At 31.9% G+C, this 14,712-nt stretch overlaps 2 protein-coding genes across 3 annotated transcripts in view; both read left to right on the top strand.

Annotated features, from left to right (window-relative positions):
* Positions 1-6,073, top strand: part of LOC132749514 (uncharacterized) — a 42,911-nt gene extending 36,838 nt beyond the window's left edge. Inside the window, exon 10 of one of the 2 annotated variants that reach the window (XM_060739310.1) lies at positions 132-6,073. In XM_060739310.1, the coding sequence (XP_060595293.1) occupies positions 132-320 (189 nt within the window). In that variant the 3' untranslated portion in view covers positions 321-6,073. The remainder of the gene's footprint in view (positions 1-131) is intronic. The other variant, XM_060739311.1, reaches the window with a different exon arrangement.
* Positions 1-14,518, top strand: part of LOC132749515 (heavy metal-binding protein HIP-like) — a 124,630-nt gene extending 110,112 nt beyond the window's left edge. The window contains exon 3 of the mRNA XM_060739313.1: positions 13,886-14,518. Within this exon, the coding sequence (XP_060595296.1) occupies positions 13,886-14,301 (416 nt within the window). The 3' untranslated portion in view covers positions 14,302-14,518. The remainder of the gene's footprint in view (positions 1-13,885) is intronic.
* Positions 14,519-14,712: the final 194 nt, after the last annotated feature.

Genomic DNA, 14,712 nt, shown 5'->3' with positions numbered 1-14,712 from the left:
TCATTTCCTCAATGTGTGTATTTTGAATGGTGTTGTTTTGTTATGCAATTTTTTTTTTTTTGAAAGTGCAACAGACAGTAATGTATGCATGGAAACCATTCATATCTACATTATTCACTCTTACATTTCAGGTAGAAGCTCTTGTGGATGGGGAGCCATTTGTGTCTTTCTTCAAAAACTCCCAAATGGACAAAGAAAAACTGAAGAAGGAAATAAAAGAAACCGCTCTTTTGAGGAGTGATGAAATAGTAAAAAAGTTAAATGCACCCAAAGTAGAAAAAAGAAAAAGAAAACTTCTTTATGTGTTTGAGGACTTTTGATAACTTTATAACTTTTTTAGTTTTTCATGGATGTATGTTTCCCTACTTAAAGTGGTAGTAGACATATTGTTTTTGTCCTTTACGTCTGCATGTCATTAAGTTTGTCTGCGCATGTCCTCCGTAACCGCTGGTTGGATTTTAATGAAACTAGCCAAGATACATTGGTACCAAGCAGGGTCGAGCATAGCACAGGTATGTTCTGGTTCAGTGATTTTCAGGAAAGTTATGGCCGTTTATTTTTTCACATTTCACTACATTTGGCTGTCTGGGCTTCTTCTCCATAACCGCCTAATTGTGCATATTTCAGGCATGTTGTCAGTGATTTTCAGTAATATTACATGCATATCCATAACAGCTGGTCCGATTTTTATCAAATCTCACAGGAATGATTGTTACCATGTGTAGTACTGCATATTATTGGCATGTTTAGGTTGGATGATTTTAAGGGGAGTTGTGGCCCTTTGTTCTTTCAAATTTCAGAATATTTGGGCATATCTCCATAACAGCAGGTTGGATTTAGATTGAAATACTGTAACCCAATTTATATTCGCGAATACAAATTTTCGCGTTTTGCCGAGGTCGGACATATTCGCGAATATTAATTTCCGCGTTTTCTTGATTTCCGGAAAAAAAAAAATTCGCGGATTGGAAAGTCCGATGGGGCAGTAAAATCCATTAGCCGACTATTAATCTTCAATAATTGAGGTCAATATTGGTGTCTTAAATGGGATTAACAATACGCTAGCCTTATATTGTTTTGGTAAGTGAATTTTGTCAAACGATTTATTCAAACATTTATTTTAAAATAAGTGCGAGTACTTTGTATGCATATACTTAGTATAGAAGTGTTAAGAAGAAACTTAAAACTGACACATGCTCGGTATAGTACCCTATACGGAACGTGATTGACAATAGGCCTACTAGTATTTCATAAACTGTATTAAAATGTGGATGTTTATTTTGATTGCTTTATTGACATAGAGTTCTTTTGATATTTATAAAATAGTAGTAGTTTACTTAGTTTGTGTTTTTATTGCTTTATGGCAATATTCATAACAATTCATTACTTCCTAACAGGTGCCCGTAAAATTCGAATATATCTGGTCAAGTAGCTTTGCATAACCACGTCTAAAATAAAAATTTCTCTCCAATTTATTCGCGAAATCGTGCGGACTTATTCGCGCAAACAAATATTCGCGCTTCGTGGCCATCCGCGAATAAAGCGAATATTTATTGGTCGCGAATATTCGTTGGGTTACAGTACACAGGAATGATTGTTTAATGTCTGTCGTCTGTCCACATTTGTTCATTAACACTCTACTTGCGAGGTAGTTGCGCGGATGAGTTTGAACATGGATCACCTCGGATTAGAAATTAGGTCACGGGAGCTAAAAAATAGAAAAATCTTTTTAACACTGTAGTGGCTACTGTTTAGATCCAAATATCCTGGAAATTGGTCTAAAAGTGTTTTTTTTTTTTTCATGATTTCTAGGTCAAGTTCGAATATGGGTCACCTACGGTCAAAAACTAGGTCACACTACCCAAATATGAATAAACCTTGTTAAAACTCTAGTTGTCACATTTTTTGACTCAATCATCGTCAAACTTTGTCAGAATGCTTGTCTAGGTAATTGCTTGGATGAGTTTGATGGGTCAGATGAGAAATCTAGGGCCATCTTGGCCCTCTTGTTTACTACATTTTGTAAGACCACCAGTCAAAGTCTTTTTTATTTACTGCATAAGAAATCTCCCACATAGTTATATCAAAGTAATACATCTAATAGAAACCTCTCCTTTGGGTCACAAATGATCACATTCTAATATTATTTAGATTCCTGAGATTAAATGCCAAGTCAATTGTCCAGAAATACAATGACTAAATTTATAGCCAAGCTTTGCTTTTAATACAGTTTGTATGGTAAACAAAACATTTTACTATTCCAATAGAAGTTATGGTGAAATCATATGAAAAAAAGCACAGCAAAACTGATTAAAGAGTAGTGTATGTTAGCAAGGTCAAAAGTGAATAAGCTTAATGACTCCAATAAAAGATATTAGTACCAGAGTAATGTAGTTTCTCATGAAATGGAGTAAAACGAATACTGGTACCAGTCACAAAATACATGAAGTGTCATTCATCCTTCTAGGCTAATAATTTATAATTGCCTTAGACTATCTAGAACATCACTGGCACTGCAAAATAATCAGTGAAGTAGCAAGTGGGATACTATATGAACCCTTTATTATGCATATTTTATAGATAGTGCATTTTACAAAATGTCAGGGTTCCATCATAGGACAACTAGATCAAATCCAACAGAAATTTAGATATCAATAGGATCATTTGTAGGTTCACTGTTTCGCTTTATTAGTTTGTTACTTGATACATCATGTAGGTTACTCATGGCAAAATAATGTAGAACTTTAATTAGTAGATATTTTAAAATTTAGAGTAATATGCCTGCTTCTGGGACAACAATTTGTATAGTCTAGCATTAATATTAGCTGTTTAACATACAGTTCTCAGTAAAGATATGCATTTATTTAAGTACTGACAGTGGACCAGTATCTTTTATACTGCTCTGTAGGGATTGATTTAGACACTAACTCTAATTTTTGCCAATTACTTAGGTGTGTGATTTATGGCCATGACAGTCCTCTTGTTATATAGACATTGATTCACAACCATAGTTACTTTGAAGGGTTTCCATTTAAATCTGTATATTGTGTAAAGGATAATTATGTTACAGATATGCCTTATGGATACAGTGGGAAGTAAAATGATATTTTTTGCACTTTTTCGGTTTTTGATTTAATTCAGCTCATTATGCCTTAATTTATTAGTGAATTAAAAAGTTCAAATATAAGACCTTTATTTTATGAATTTTTAGCAAGAGGGTAAACCTTTAATTCTGTTAGCTCACCTGTCACAAAGTGACATGGTGAGCTTTTGTGACGCTTTTTGTTTGGCGGCCATCCATAAACTTTTACTTTAAACGACATCTCCTCATAAACCGCTAAGCAAATTTCATCCAAACTTCACAGGAATTTTCCTTTTGTGGTTACCTTCAAAGTGTTTAAAAAATTTAATTCCATGCAAAACTTGGGTTGCCATGGCAACCAAAAGAAAAAACTTAAAATATCTTCTTTTAAGAAACGCGAAGAGCTAGAGCTTAGTTATTTGGCATGAAACATCTTCTAGTGAGTGTCTACCAAGTTTGTTCAAATAAAAGCCCTTAGATCAATATTGGCCCCATCTGGGGGGTCATGGATTTTCCTTATATGTATATAGTAAAAAAACAAAAAAAACAATTCTTTTGAAAAATCCAAATAGCTAGAGCTTAGATATTAAACTTGAAATATATTCTAGTGAGTGTGTACAAAGTTTGTTCAAATAAAAGCCCTGGGGTCAAAATCAGCCCTGCTCCCAGGGGTCATTGATTTTCCCTATATCAGAGACATAGTTATCTATGTCTCTGCCTATATGTATAGAGTAAAAACTAAAAGATCTTCTTTAAAAGCTTAGCTTAGATAAAATATCTTCTTTTGGGTGTATACCAAATTTGTTCAAATGAAAACACTGTGGTCAAAATTGGCCCTGTCCGGGGGTTCATTGATTTTTCTCATGTATAATTATAGTAAAAACTACAGTGATGTGATAAATGAATTTACTGTTCATTTTGGGCAATGTTGAATGAAGCTGAAGTATGATCAAAACACTTTTGCCTTTGATGTTAAGGCTATAGCCTCTTTTTTTTATTTTGCAAAGAATAGCCATAAGTGAAGATCTTATGTTTTGTTTTTCGTTAAGATCTGCACGCACCTTGGTAAACTATTCAACAATATTTTGTGTGTTTTAATATAAACAATATGAACCATTGTACATGTTATATTCCAGTTAATATGATATATTTCAATGTGAATGGTACGGATGTATTAAGTTTTGTATTTATCGATTAATGTCTTATGGCAATGTTGTAAATTGACTTTTGTCTCGTGAGTAATTGTCTGCCAGCATTCTTGTTAAAATATTTTTGTTAGTTGAAAAGGTAATTTTTACTTAGTAAAGCTACAAGCTAGATAATTATATTTCCATTCCAAACTATATTATCAAAGCTGTTTTATAATTATTGCGATATGAATTAAAGGATTTTGTCTTCGATACCAAGTTAAAATAATTGTAACTTTTTCAAAGAACATGTTATCATTTATAACGATTAATACCGATCTGTATTGGCACAAGTCAAGAAATTATATCATAATGTATGTATTATTGTAATGGGCCGGTGACCAATATCAATACATAAATTATCATAATCATCATTGTCATTGTAAAATACAAAAAAAGGCTTCTTTTTAAAAAAAAAAACCCAAAGAGCTAGAGTTTAGATATAAAAAAAGAACATGAAACATCTACTATAATGAGTGTCTACCAAGTTTGTTTAAATAAAAGTCCTCAGATTAAAATGGCCCTGCCCCGGGTGTCATTGATTTTCCTTATATGTTTATAGTAAAAGCTTAACAATCCTCTTTTTAAAAAACCCAAGTAGCTAGAGCTTAGATATTAAGCATGCAATATCTTCTAGTGGGTGTCTACCGAGTTTGTTCAAATGAAAGCCCTAGGGTCAAAATTTGCCCCGGCCCAAGGGGTCATTGATTTTCCTATATATACTTATAAAAACAAAAAAAAGGCTCCTTTTAAAACAAACCCAAAAAGCTAGAGCTTAAATGTTTTGCTTAAAAGATCTGTTAGTGAGTATCTACCAGTTTGTTGGTCAAATTTGGCCCACACCATTTCATTATATGTATATAGTAACAACAAAAATTTAAAACAAAAACAAACAAGTAGTCTTACTCAGGTGAGCGGTTTGGGGCTATTATGGTCCTCCTGTTTACAATAGCACCTTGTTAGACACGGATGAGCTATGAAATTATTCACAGCTGATAATGATGCTGGTTTATCCATCTTTATGGAACATTAATGGGAGTTTTATTGGCTTGATGTAAACCCCCCACCCACCACCACCACCCAAATTAAATAATTACAAATAATGAATGAACTGTCAACAGATTAATCATTGAAATTGTACAATAAAGTAGTCTGGTTTGCTGGAAGAAAAGTTAGGGAAATCCAAGCATTAACAAAGGTGGGGCTTAAGGTTTTAGTTAATAAAATAGGTTTTCTTCATTTTCTCAGAACAGGAATTCACAAATATTTTGTAATCTCAAAAGAAACTTGTTGTGCAAACTATTCTAAAAATACAAGCATTAATATTTCATCTTCATTTTGGTATGCTTCACAACAGGTTTACTCTTTAGCAATGTAGAGAAAATGCATGTTAATGCAAGTCACCCCTGTACTTCCCAGTGTATCCTTGAAGATATTTGTTTCATTTGAAATGTTTCTTGTAAATACATATTGCAATATCATTGGTTATTAAAACTGTTTTAAAATTTGATTAAACAAATTGAAGTTGTTGATGTGTATGAATCCTTTGTAAATAATTATGTTGAAAAATCTGACTGCAATAAATTTCATACAACTCTTTATCAGTGTTTTGTTCAGTATTATATCAGAAAGTCAGCTTAAATGCTGCTGGGTGACACTATATGTCTGTTCTCAAAACGTGCTTTTCTACATTGATGAGGTATTGTCGGGAGTGCATGACCTCTCTAACTAGTAACAATAGAATTTTCTTTTGCTAATTGTTTTTGTTCATTTAACTGACTAGAATTTAATAAAGTGGCCATGTTAGCATAATTTAAAGGTGCAATTATCATACCAGCATAATGTGATTTATTAGAAAACAGGAGTGAAAAGTTCATATTTAAGCTGTACCAGAAAACATACAGCATGTTGGAACAGTGTTCTCTTCTATGCATAATCTTTAAACTAGATTATCATCACATCACTTTCGTAATTAATACCAAGTAATCATATATTATATCACTGAAAAAGAGTGAAGAAAGATAGTATTTGTGTGCACACATTTAAGTAGGTATATAACATTTTTATGCTCCCCGAAAAATTCCGGGGAGCATTTAGTCGCCGCCTTGTCCGTCCGTCCGTACAAACCCAGAGGTACTTGTGTGACTTGGAGAACAATGGGTAACAGTAAATTATCTTTGATCCTATACATTTCGTTTTTACTTGTGTGTCTTTTTTAAGCCTTTTGTGAAAAGATCAAAGGAAAAGTCACATAAGTACCATATTGTGAGTATGTCCGTCCGCCCATCTGTCCACACTCACAGGACAGTAATTATGTGGCTAGAGGGACTTTGTAGGTAGATAGGTCTCATTGGGTAGAAGTGCAGTTCTAAAGAATCATAATTCTGCCTTGCCTTATTTTGAAGTTATCGCCCTTTGTTTATTTTGACTTTTGTAAGGGACATAACTCTAAAACTATTAGAGATATCAAGATTAAACTTTGTAGGTAGATAGATCTCATTGGATAGAACTGCAATGCTAAAGAACCTCAACACACCCTTTCTAATTTTGGAGTTTTTGCCCTTTGTTCATTTTTACACTTTGAATTTTACCTGGGAACTAAAAGAGATAGCATCACGAAACTTTACAGATAGATAGATCATATTGAGTAGAAGTGCAGTGCAAAAAGGCATAACTCTGCCTTGCCTAATTTTGGAGTTTTTGCCGTTTGTCCATTTGTTTTTGTCCATTTGTTCATTTTTCTTATACTTTCCTGTGTCCAAAACCTCGGGGAGCATCACCCGGTTCAACCGGTTCTTGTTTTTAAAAAGACTGTTGCAGAGTTAAGGCTGTTGACTTTTTCAGGGTTCTTTATAAGGATCGGCGCCGGCCTATTTTACCGCCTGAAACGGAATTTCGCTAGATACAATTTGTCCAGTGACCATAAGAAAAATTTCCCTTATTTTGAGTGATTGAATTACATGTATCATAAATTTTAGACCATTTTGGGCGTAAGGCATTCCGAGGTTCCGGGTAATGATCCGTGAAAATCGAGAAAAATTCGCCAAAAATGTGCATCGAGTTTTCATATCGGTGTGTACCGTTCGAAAATTCGTCATACTCCCGTTAATACGTTAACAATTGCGCAGATAATACAGTTGACGGAACATCGTAAATAAATTAGCTAATGGCGGGTGTCAATTACGCCACGCGTCGATACACGTAGTCAAGTCGATCATTATTATCAAAGGAGTTAATTGATCAATGGTTGCTATACCAAAATTGAGATATTGCCTATCTTTCAGACCATACCCCGTGAAATTCGGTTTTCCTCTGAATTCAATGAAATAATTAAAGTTAACCATTTTTATGGACAATATAGATGCAGTACATTTGTAATAACTTTTTATCTTGATCACTTTAAGCGGGCATTGAAAATTTCGTGCAGCTGTATTTTTACAATTGCATAAGCACGCTATCGGGTCAATCACGGACGTTAATTGACTTAACATTTAAGTATGTCGGTCAATTTCCAGCGGTACAGTTAGAATTCTCTATTCCTTTCATCAATATCGACGAAAAGCATAGTATTTATCGCCTTAATCTTTTACCACCTAATTATCAATCACTCATTTTTCACGCGTTTAGCATAGTAGCGCAGTTGTAGACTGGTCGCTTCGTGCTTGCAGAGAAATAAACTGAGTTTTTGTTTTGTTTTTAGGTTATCTACAACAAACTGGATTTTACTTCCCCGTGAATTTTATTCACACAATGCTATTTGAGAACATTTATTCATACAGAATGGTTAAATATAAGACAGCACAGTTGTGATAAGGTGATAAATGAGCAATGGAAGAAAATACACACAATTTTATATAGAAACGAGCCAAAAGTGTTAATAATGTGGCGAATGAAGTTCAGAGCTTCAAACATAATAAAATTTAAAATACTCTTCAATCTGCTAAATGACAGTTAAAACTAATAAACATTCAATTTTGCTGTACCTCATAAGTTAACTTTTGAATTGTGCAAAACTTTATAAAGTTACGTGACACACAATAAAAAGTATATTTTGAAACTATGACTATTCTCAGGGAATGTGCAAAATTGCAGATTTGAACTCGGAAAAAAACATTTTCACATTCAGCAATCTTCATAGTCTTAACTCTCTAACCATTACGCTACTCGGACTTAGTGTATATAGATATTTTTCTATATTTCAATAAAAAAAATGCAAAATGTAATAATTGTAGAACTTGCACAACCCATTATATCACATTGGTACGACGTCATGGTGTTCGACTTTCTTATTTTTTATAGTTATATTATAACAAAGTAGTTTATATAAACAGTAAACGGAATATTGATTTAAGAAAACAATAGCCATTCAGCACTGTCAATTTTTTTGAAACATTAAAAAAGGTGCAAATAAAAACGATTACAGTATCGATCATTATTGACAGCGATTTACACAGCAAATTACTACTAGCAACACAGGCAATAACTAGAATTGTGCCCATATGGCACTGATGCGCCCACTTTCTACATTTGCTTGATATCCACGAGTGGTATCGCTCCACGAAACTGATTTATCACAATTATGACTGTGAAAGAGCCGTAATGAAAAGAGCAAATAATTTTCTTTACAAATTTAGAAACCAATCACTTATTAAGTACAACGTGTAAAAATCATGTGTACATGCGCTTATTGAATATACATCGTATTGTAAATAAAAATGTTTTTCATGTTTAACATAATTATAGAAAGAGAACGGAAAGCATGTTGCATGACATTTGCAACCTAATCTGAAAATTACTTTAAAGGCACATTATGCCTCATAAATCTATATTTTTACAATTCTTAAGAAATGTCAACCATGTGTTTAATAATGTTTAAATAATGGATTTAGAGCATATAAGATGTTTAACAACAGAAGAAAATCTTGCTTAATGTGCAGTAATGCGTCATAAAGGTTGCAAAATGTAAACAAAGTAGTAATTTGTCTTCCATACAAAATACTTATTCACAATGTAATTTATACTAATTGCCAACAAAGTAAATAAAAGTAAAAGAAGTTAATTTATGTGGCAAACGAGTATTAAATAAAAGTTTTTTGAGAAATAAATATGATAGCATTTCTGAGGCATAACGTGCCTTTAAACTGCAGTCCGATTTTTTTACTTGGAACTGATGCCAAAATTGACAATTGAAGAAAAAGGTAAAATTTACGCCAACGATAGTATCAATATAAATATATGTAGGTAGAAATTTTGCCTCCTTACAGCAGTCCGGTTAGCTTAGGTTCCAGTCTGTCGATTTTTATGTACTTCTGTCGGCAAAAAAGATAATAGCGTGTAGAAGGAAGTCCGCTCGTATAGAAACAACTTCCAAGGTTTTACAAAGTGTTTGATAAAATGGCTCATATACTGAAGGTATCCAATATTTTGTGGCAAATTTATATTTCCCTCCTTAGACTGACATATATTTCAAAGAAATTGATACAGAAATAAAATACTTACTGCTCGTACTTTTCTTTTTTAATACTTAAAATGGTGCAGAAAATCACGTCAATGTCACATGGTATTGCTAAAATGCGAATATCACCCGTATTTAGAAAAAAAAATCATGTAACTGAATCATTGCATTTATTTGTTATTGAAAAAATGCCCTACGGATATCCTCACATACGGCTAGAACTCCCGAACTTTAGGCTAGCCGTACGGGCCCGTACCCGATCTATTACATGTATTCTAAATTGAAATGGATTTTAATAAAACAAACGTTTTATCAAACTATATGAATAATATTTTATTTGGATTTATTAGTTACCATTTTGATAATTATTATTTAACAATATCAGAGGCCAGACAAATACTTACAGGTATATCTAACTGTTTCACAGTTATACCTAACTGTTTCTTTTATTTGTACGACAAAATATGACGAAATCACTACTTGTAAACTAAAAAATAGACACCAAAAGCCAGTGCTCACAATGCAAGAAATGAATCACAGTATTTTGAGAACTGTACGTTTAAGATAATCATTTAGTGGCGCGGCGGTCAAGTCCACTATTATGGTGTAAACAATTATCACATTGTGTTTATTATCTGTAGACAAGCAGGCTTGCCATATAAATTGAAATATCGGCAAATTTACCAACTTTCAGCGTAACGCAGTGGGTAAGATTGTCAGATAATCTTATAGTTAATTATCAATGCAAGACTGGTTCGGATTGTACTTTTTTCGCGAAAATAATAATCATTTTCTGTAAGACGAATACATGTATGTTATATTTCTTCTTGACGTAAGGAAATGTTAAGTGTATTGTTGAAATACTTGTGCGTTGCACAAGTACATGACTACTGCAATATATACAATACACAGGATAAAAAATATTATTACCGGTATATTAAAATCATAAGATAGTATAACAAAACTACCTTTATTTTCAAATGCATGTGCATCTTTAGTAAACTTGGAAAAAATAGGGAAAAAAGTTAGAAGAGAGACTGGAACTCGTGAAAATTTTCAGTTGTATTGCTTTCCAATGACTTAACCAACTTTGCCATCAAGATATTTAAAATTCATTTTTTTTATCTTGAACTGAAAAACCTGTGAACAATAAAGTAAAGGGAGCTTATCAGGACATAAAATCAATAAAATGAAGCGTGCGTGATTTAGTGCCCTTGTTAACTTATTTATAGAAATTATATAAAAGTGAAGGATAGCCAAAGGGAAGCAACCTGTAGATCTTAAATTTATAACTTAATTCAGTTATAAAAATGATAACTGCTATAAGTTACACCCCTGAAGCGAGTACCCGTTTATAATGACCAATATTCCTGTAACTTGATGAGTGACTTTCTATATAAAACAAGTCATCTCAGAGTTACAATAATTTACTTGTGCCTCGGGATAATCGATTTTAATACGTAATTCGTTGACAAAATCTAATACTGCTTTCGCAGCTGCTAGCGGATTGCACCTATCAGAATCTCTCATGATCTCTCGATCAAACCAAGTCTATAATTTTCATTTTTTCTGAAAAGGAATCTTCACTTTACAAGATATGTCGTGACAATGTCAAAACATAATTATTTAAATTAACGTTTAATAAAACCATTGTGTTAAAAATCAGCACATCACTTTCTTAATAACAATAAAATAGATTATTCTGAAAAATCTTTTAATCAACTGTATATATTTAATAGAAACATGCTGATTTGTTTCTTATGTTTGATAAAGTGCTGTCACTTAATTCTCAGTCGGGAGGTGTGCTTAATTGAAAGACAAACATTCAATCTGTTTCACTCGCTTGTTTCTAAGGATCTTCCTCGGATTACCCCTTATTTTAGGCCCTTTTCGATAAATACTACCAAAAAAAAATATATTACGGGCCTCATACTCCAATAACAAAGCAGAATTTCCCCTTTATAAATAACAATTGTTTCTTCAGCGGCAGTAGATCAGAAGAAACCCTCCCTAAACTTTAATTTACAACTCTTCTTTAAAATCAAAATAAAAGTTTCTCAAAGATATATTTGCCTTTTTTTCATTGGAATTATAGTAAAATTAAATTTTTCTGAGGGCTAAGAACCTGAGTTCTAAATTTGGGCAATGAAAAAGCTTTTAGAGAAAAAAATAAGGACTGAAAATTAAGGTAGAAACAATGGTGAATGAAATTAAAGAAAACGAGGATAATTCAATCATACCATTGGCATATAAAACAGCATTTCAGATTTTAGGAAGGTTTGCCAGAACGATTGAAGGAGAAACATTAAACGGACGAAATTTGCTAAAGAGACGATGACAGATAAAAGGTAATAAAAAGATAAAAACACCAGTCTTCATTATTAAGAAAAATAAATACAACGTATTTACTTTTTATTTAATATTATTGACTGATTAATACGAAAACTGACAAATGTATTTAGCCATAAATTACTAATGATTGTTGTTTTAAATGTCTGAAATTAATATAACTTAAAAGTTTGTAATTTTCTTTATGAAAAAACTGGAAATCAGAAAAATCTGTAATTTATTAAATGCCTGGAATATTTTAAAATTTATAGGTAATCATTACCCTTAAAAAAAGAAGACATGTTATTACACGGGATACTTTTTTGCTAACATTATTTACCTAGAATTCTATGTTGATTTAAAAGTTAGAATATGGCATAACTTTCATTCGCGCAAACTTCTTATAACATAATTTTCAGTTTGTTTAACCCTTTCGTTTCGAAAAGAAACGTTAAACATCACATTCATAATAAGCATAAATCAATAAAAAATAAAGGAAAGTGAAAAAAAAATATGTAATAAAAATAACAATATACAAAAAGTGTTAACATGTAAATATTCATTTAAATTGTATGGAATAATTAACAGCTCGTGTTACAACAATATGCTAGGACGAGCGATAACATGTGTACAATCAATAAAACAGACCATGTTAATTTTACCTTCTATTGCCGTGTTTATTTTTCTACATCAAGGAACGCCGCATGTATTTCTTGATTAGATTTGCGCTATTTAAGTTTTTTTATACTCCACATGTATACATAGACATGAAATAACAGTGAACATTTATGTTAAGGTGTTGGAATATACCAAAACAAACATATACTTCAATGAAGGAAAACGCTGACTCATCATCATTTATTTCTTATTAGGTGAACATATTCCCTAGATTTTTTTACGACGCTTCATTTATAGTTGAATAACGTTAGAAAAATGACCACCACGTCAGCCAATAGAAATTCGATCTTTCAATTGAAACTTGATTATACTCGTAGAAGGAGATCGAGTAAAATTGAAAGATATATTAGAAATGTTTCCTTCACTAAAGTGCTATTTAGAAGTAACGTCTACCGGCTATATAAAATTAGGTTTCGAATCAAGTTTCGTGAAATTAGCAAATTTTCTGTACACAGTTTATATGTACACATAATAACATACACATTTTGTATAAAACTTATTGAACTTATTGGTTACGGTTAGTAATTTAACTTTGATATTTTTTTACAGAATCGTTCAAGAAATTATTTGAGGAGACAAGAACAAATCTCACGAGTGACATGGAAGCTAAAAGAGAAGAGGAATTTTTACAACTTCAAGGTATTTTTTCTTACGTAATGATAAATTTTCAAAACTGTATTTCATAAAATTTCATTTGATTATATGATATTCAAATGGTTGTTTTAAAGTGAATTCACGTACTAAAATTTATCAATGGTCAGTTTGAAATATTAAGAACTTGTTCAACTAACCTGTTTCTGTAACTATAAACTGGCCCAACTATCATCCTTGAACTTATTAATTACATGTATTTATACGAATTTTGAATACAATTTATTATCTTTATTTTGTAATATGTTTCTATTATAGCTTTAAAATATCATGTTTTACTAATATGAATATATCCATAGGATATTTCCCCAACGCTTATATCATAAATGGAATGCCAAATTAAATTCAGGAAGTCTGGCTATTCTTTATATTTAACCATTGGTTATTCATACGCATTAGAATTCTTATGTTTATATAAAATTACGAAATACTCGTACAAACAAGAATTAAATCATAAAGAAACAATTTTAAGACACGTAATTACTAAACTTATTTCAATATCAGGAAAACTTGAACGACCTCCGATAGCTTTCCATGCACATCACGTGGCAGATTTGGTTCTTGATACCTCAAATGAAATTATCATATTTACAAAAAGTGCGATAAACGAGGGATCAGGTTACGACATTTCCACGGGGATATTTACAGCACCCGTTGGAGGATTGTACCAGTTTTCTGTGCATACATGTGTTTTTATAGAAAAGTATGCTTCCATTGGACTAGTGTTAGAAGGTAAAGTTATTGCAGCTGATATTAACTATGATAATGATCAATATACATGTAGTGCTTCCGGAGCAATAGCAAGAGTAAAATCAGGAGAAAAGGTTTGGGTCAAAGCAACATTGTCAGGGTCCAACTATCAGCTTTACCAAGACTCATATAGGATGATCACTTTTAGTGGAATGCTTGTCAATAACTGAATAAATAAATCATTCAACATTGATATCAGTAAAAACTTTATTTCTATATTTGTACCTGACGTCACGCAACATTTTGGTGTAAATTGTTTCAATCACAATTAGATAGCATTTTTGTGAAATATGTAGAAACCCTAGGTTGCATCTATAAGATATCTAAATGTTATAAAGAATGTAAATCATGTTTTTTTCTCTGTGTTTATTCCTGAAAGCCAAATTATCTAGCCTTAATATTTAACAAGATTTCTTTCGTCTGAAAAAAATGTTTATGTGAATCATTTAATACTGCTGTCATCAAATCTAAATTCTTCCCTTTATTGAATACGATAGTACAACAACGACGTCAGGATTTCAAAGAAATAGAATAGCTATATAATTATATGTATTTTAAATTTTTAGAAGGCGTGCCTTTTC

Source organism: Ruditapes philippinarum, unplaced genomic scaffold, assembly GCF_026571515.1.
Source record: "Ruditapes philippinarum isolate M1 unplaced genomic scaffold, ASM2657151v2 ctg4108_1_1_1_1, whole genome shotgun sequence".
Taxonomy (NCBI): Eukaryota; Metazoa; Mollusca; class Bivalvia; order Venerida; family Veneridae; genus Ruditapes; species Ruditapes philippinarum.
Note: the sequence above shows the minus strand (reverse complement) of the source record. Positions and strands in the feature narration are given on the sequence as shown.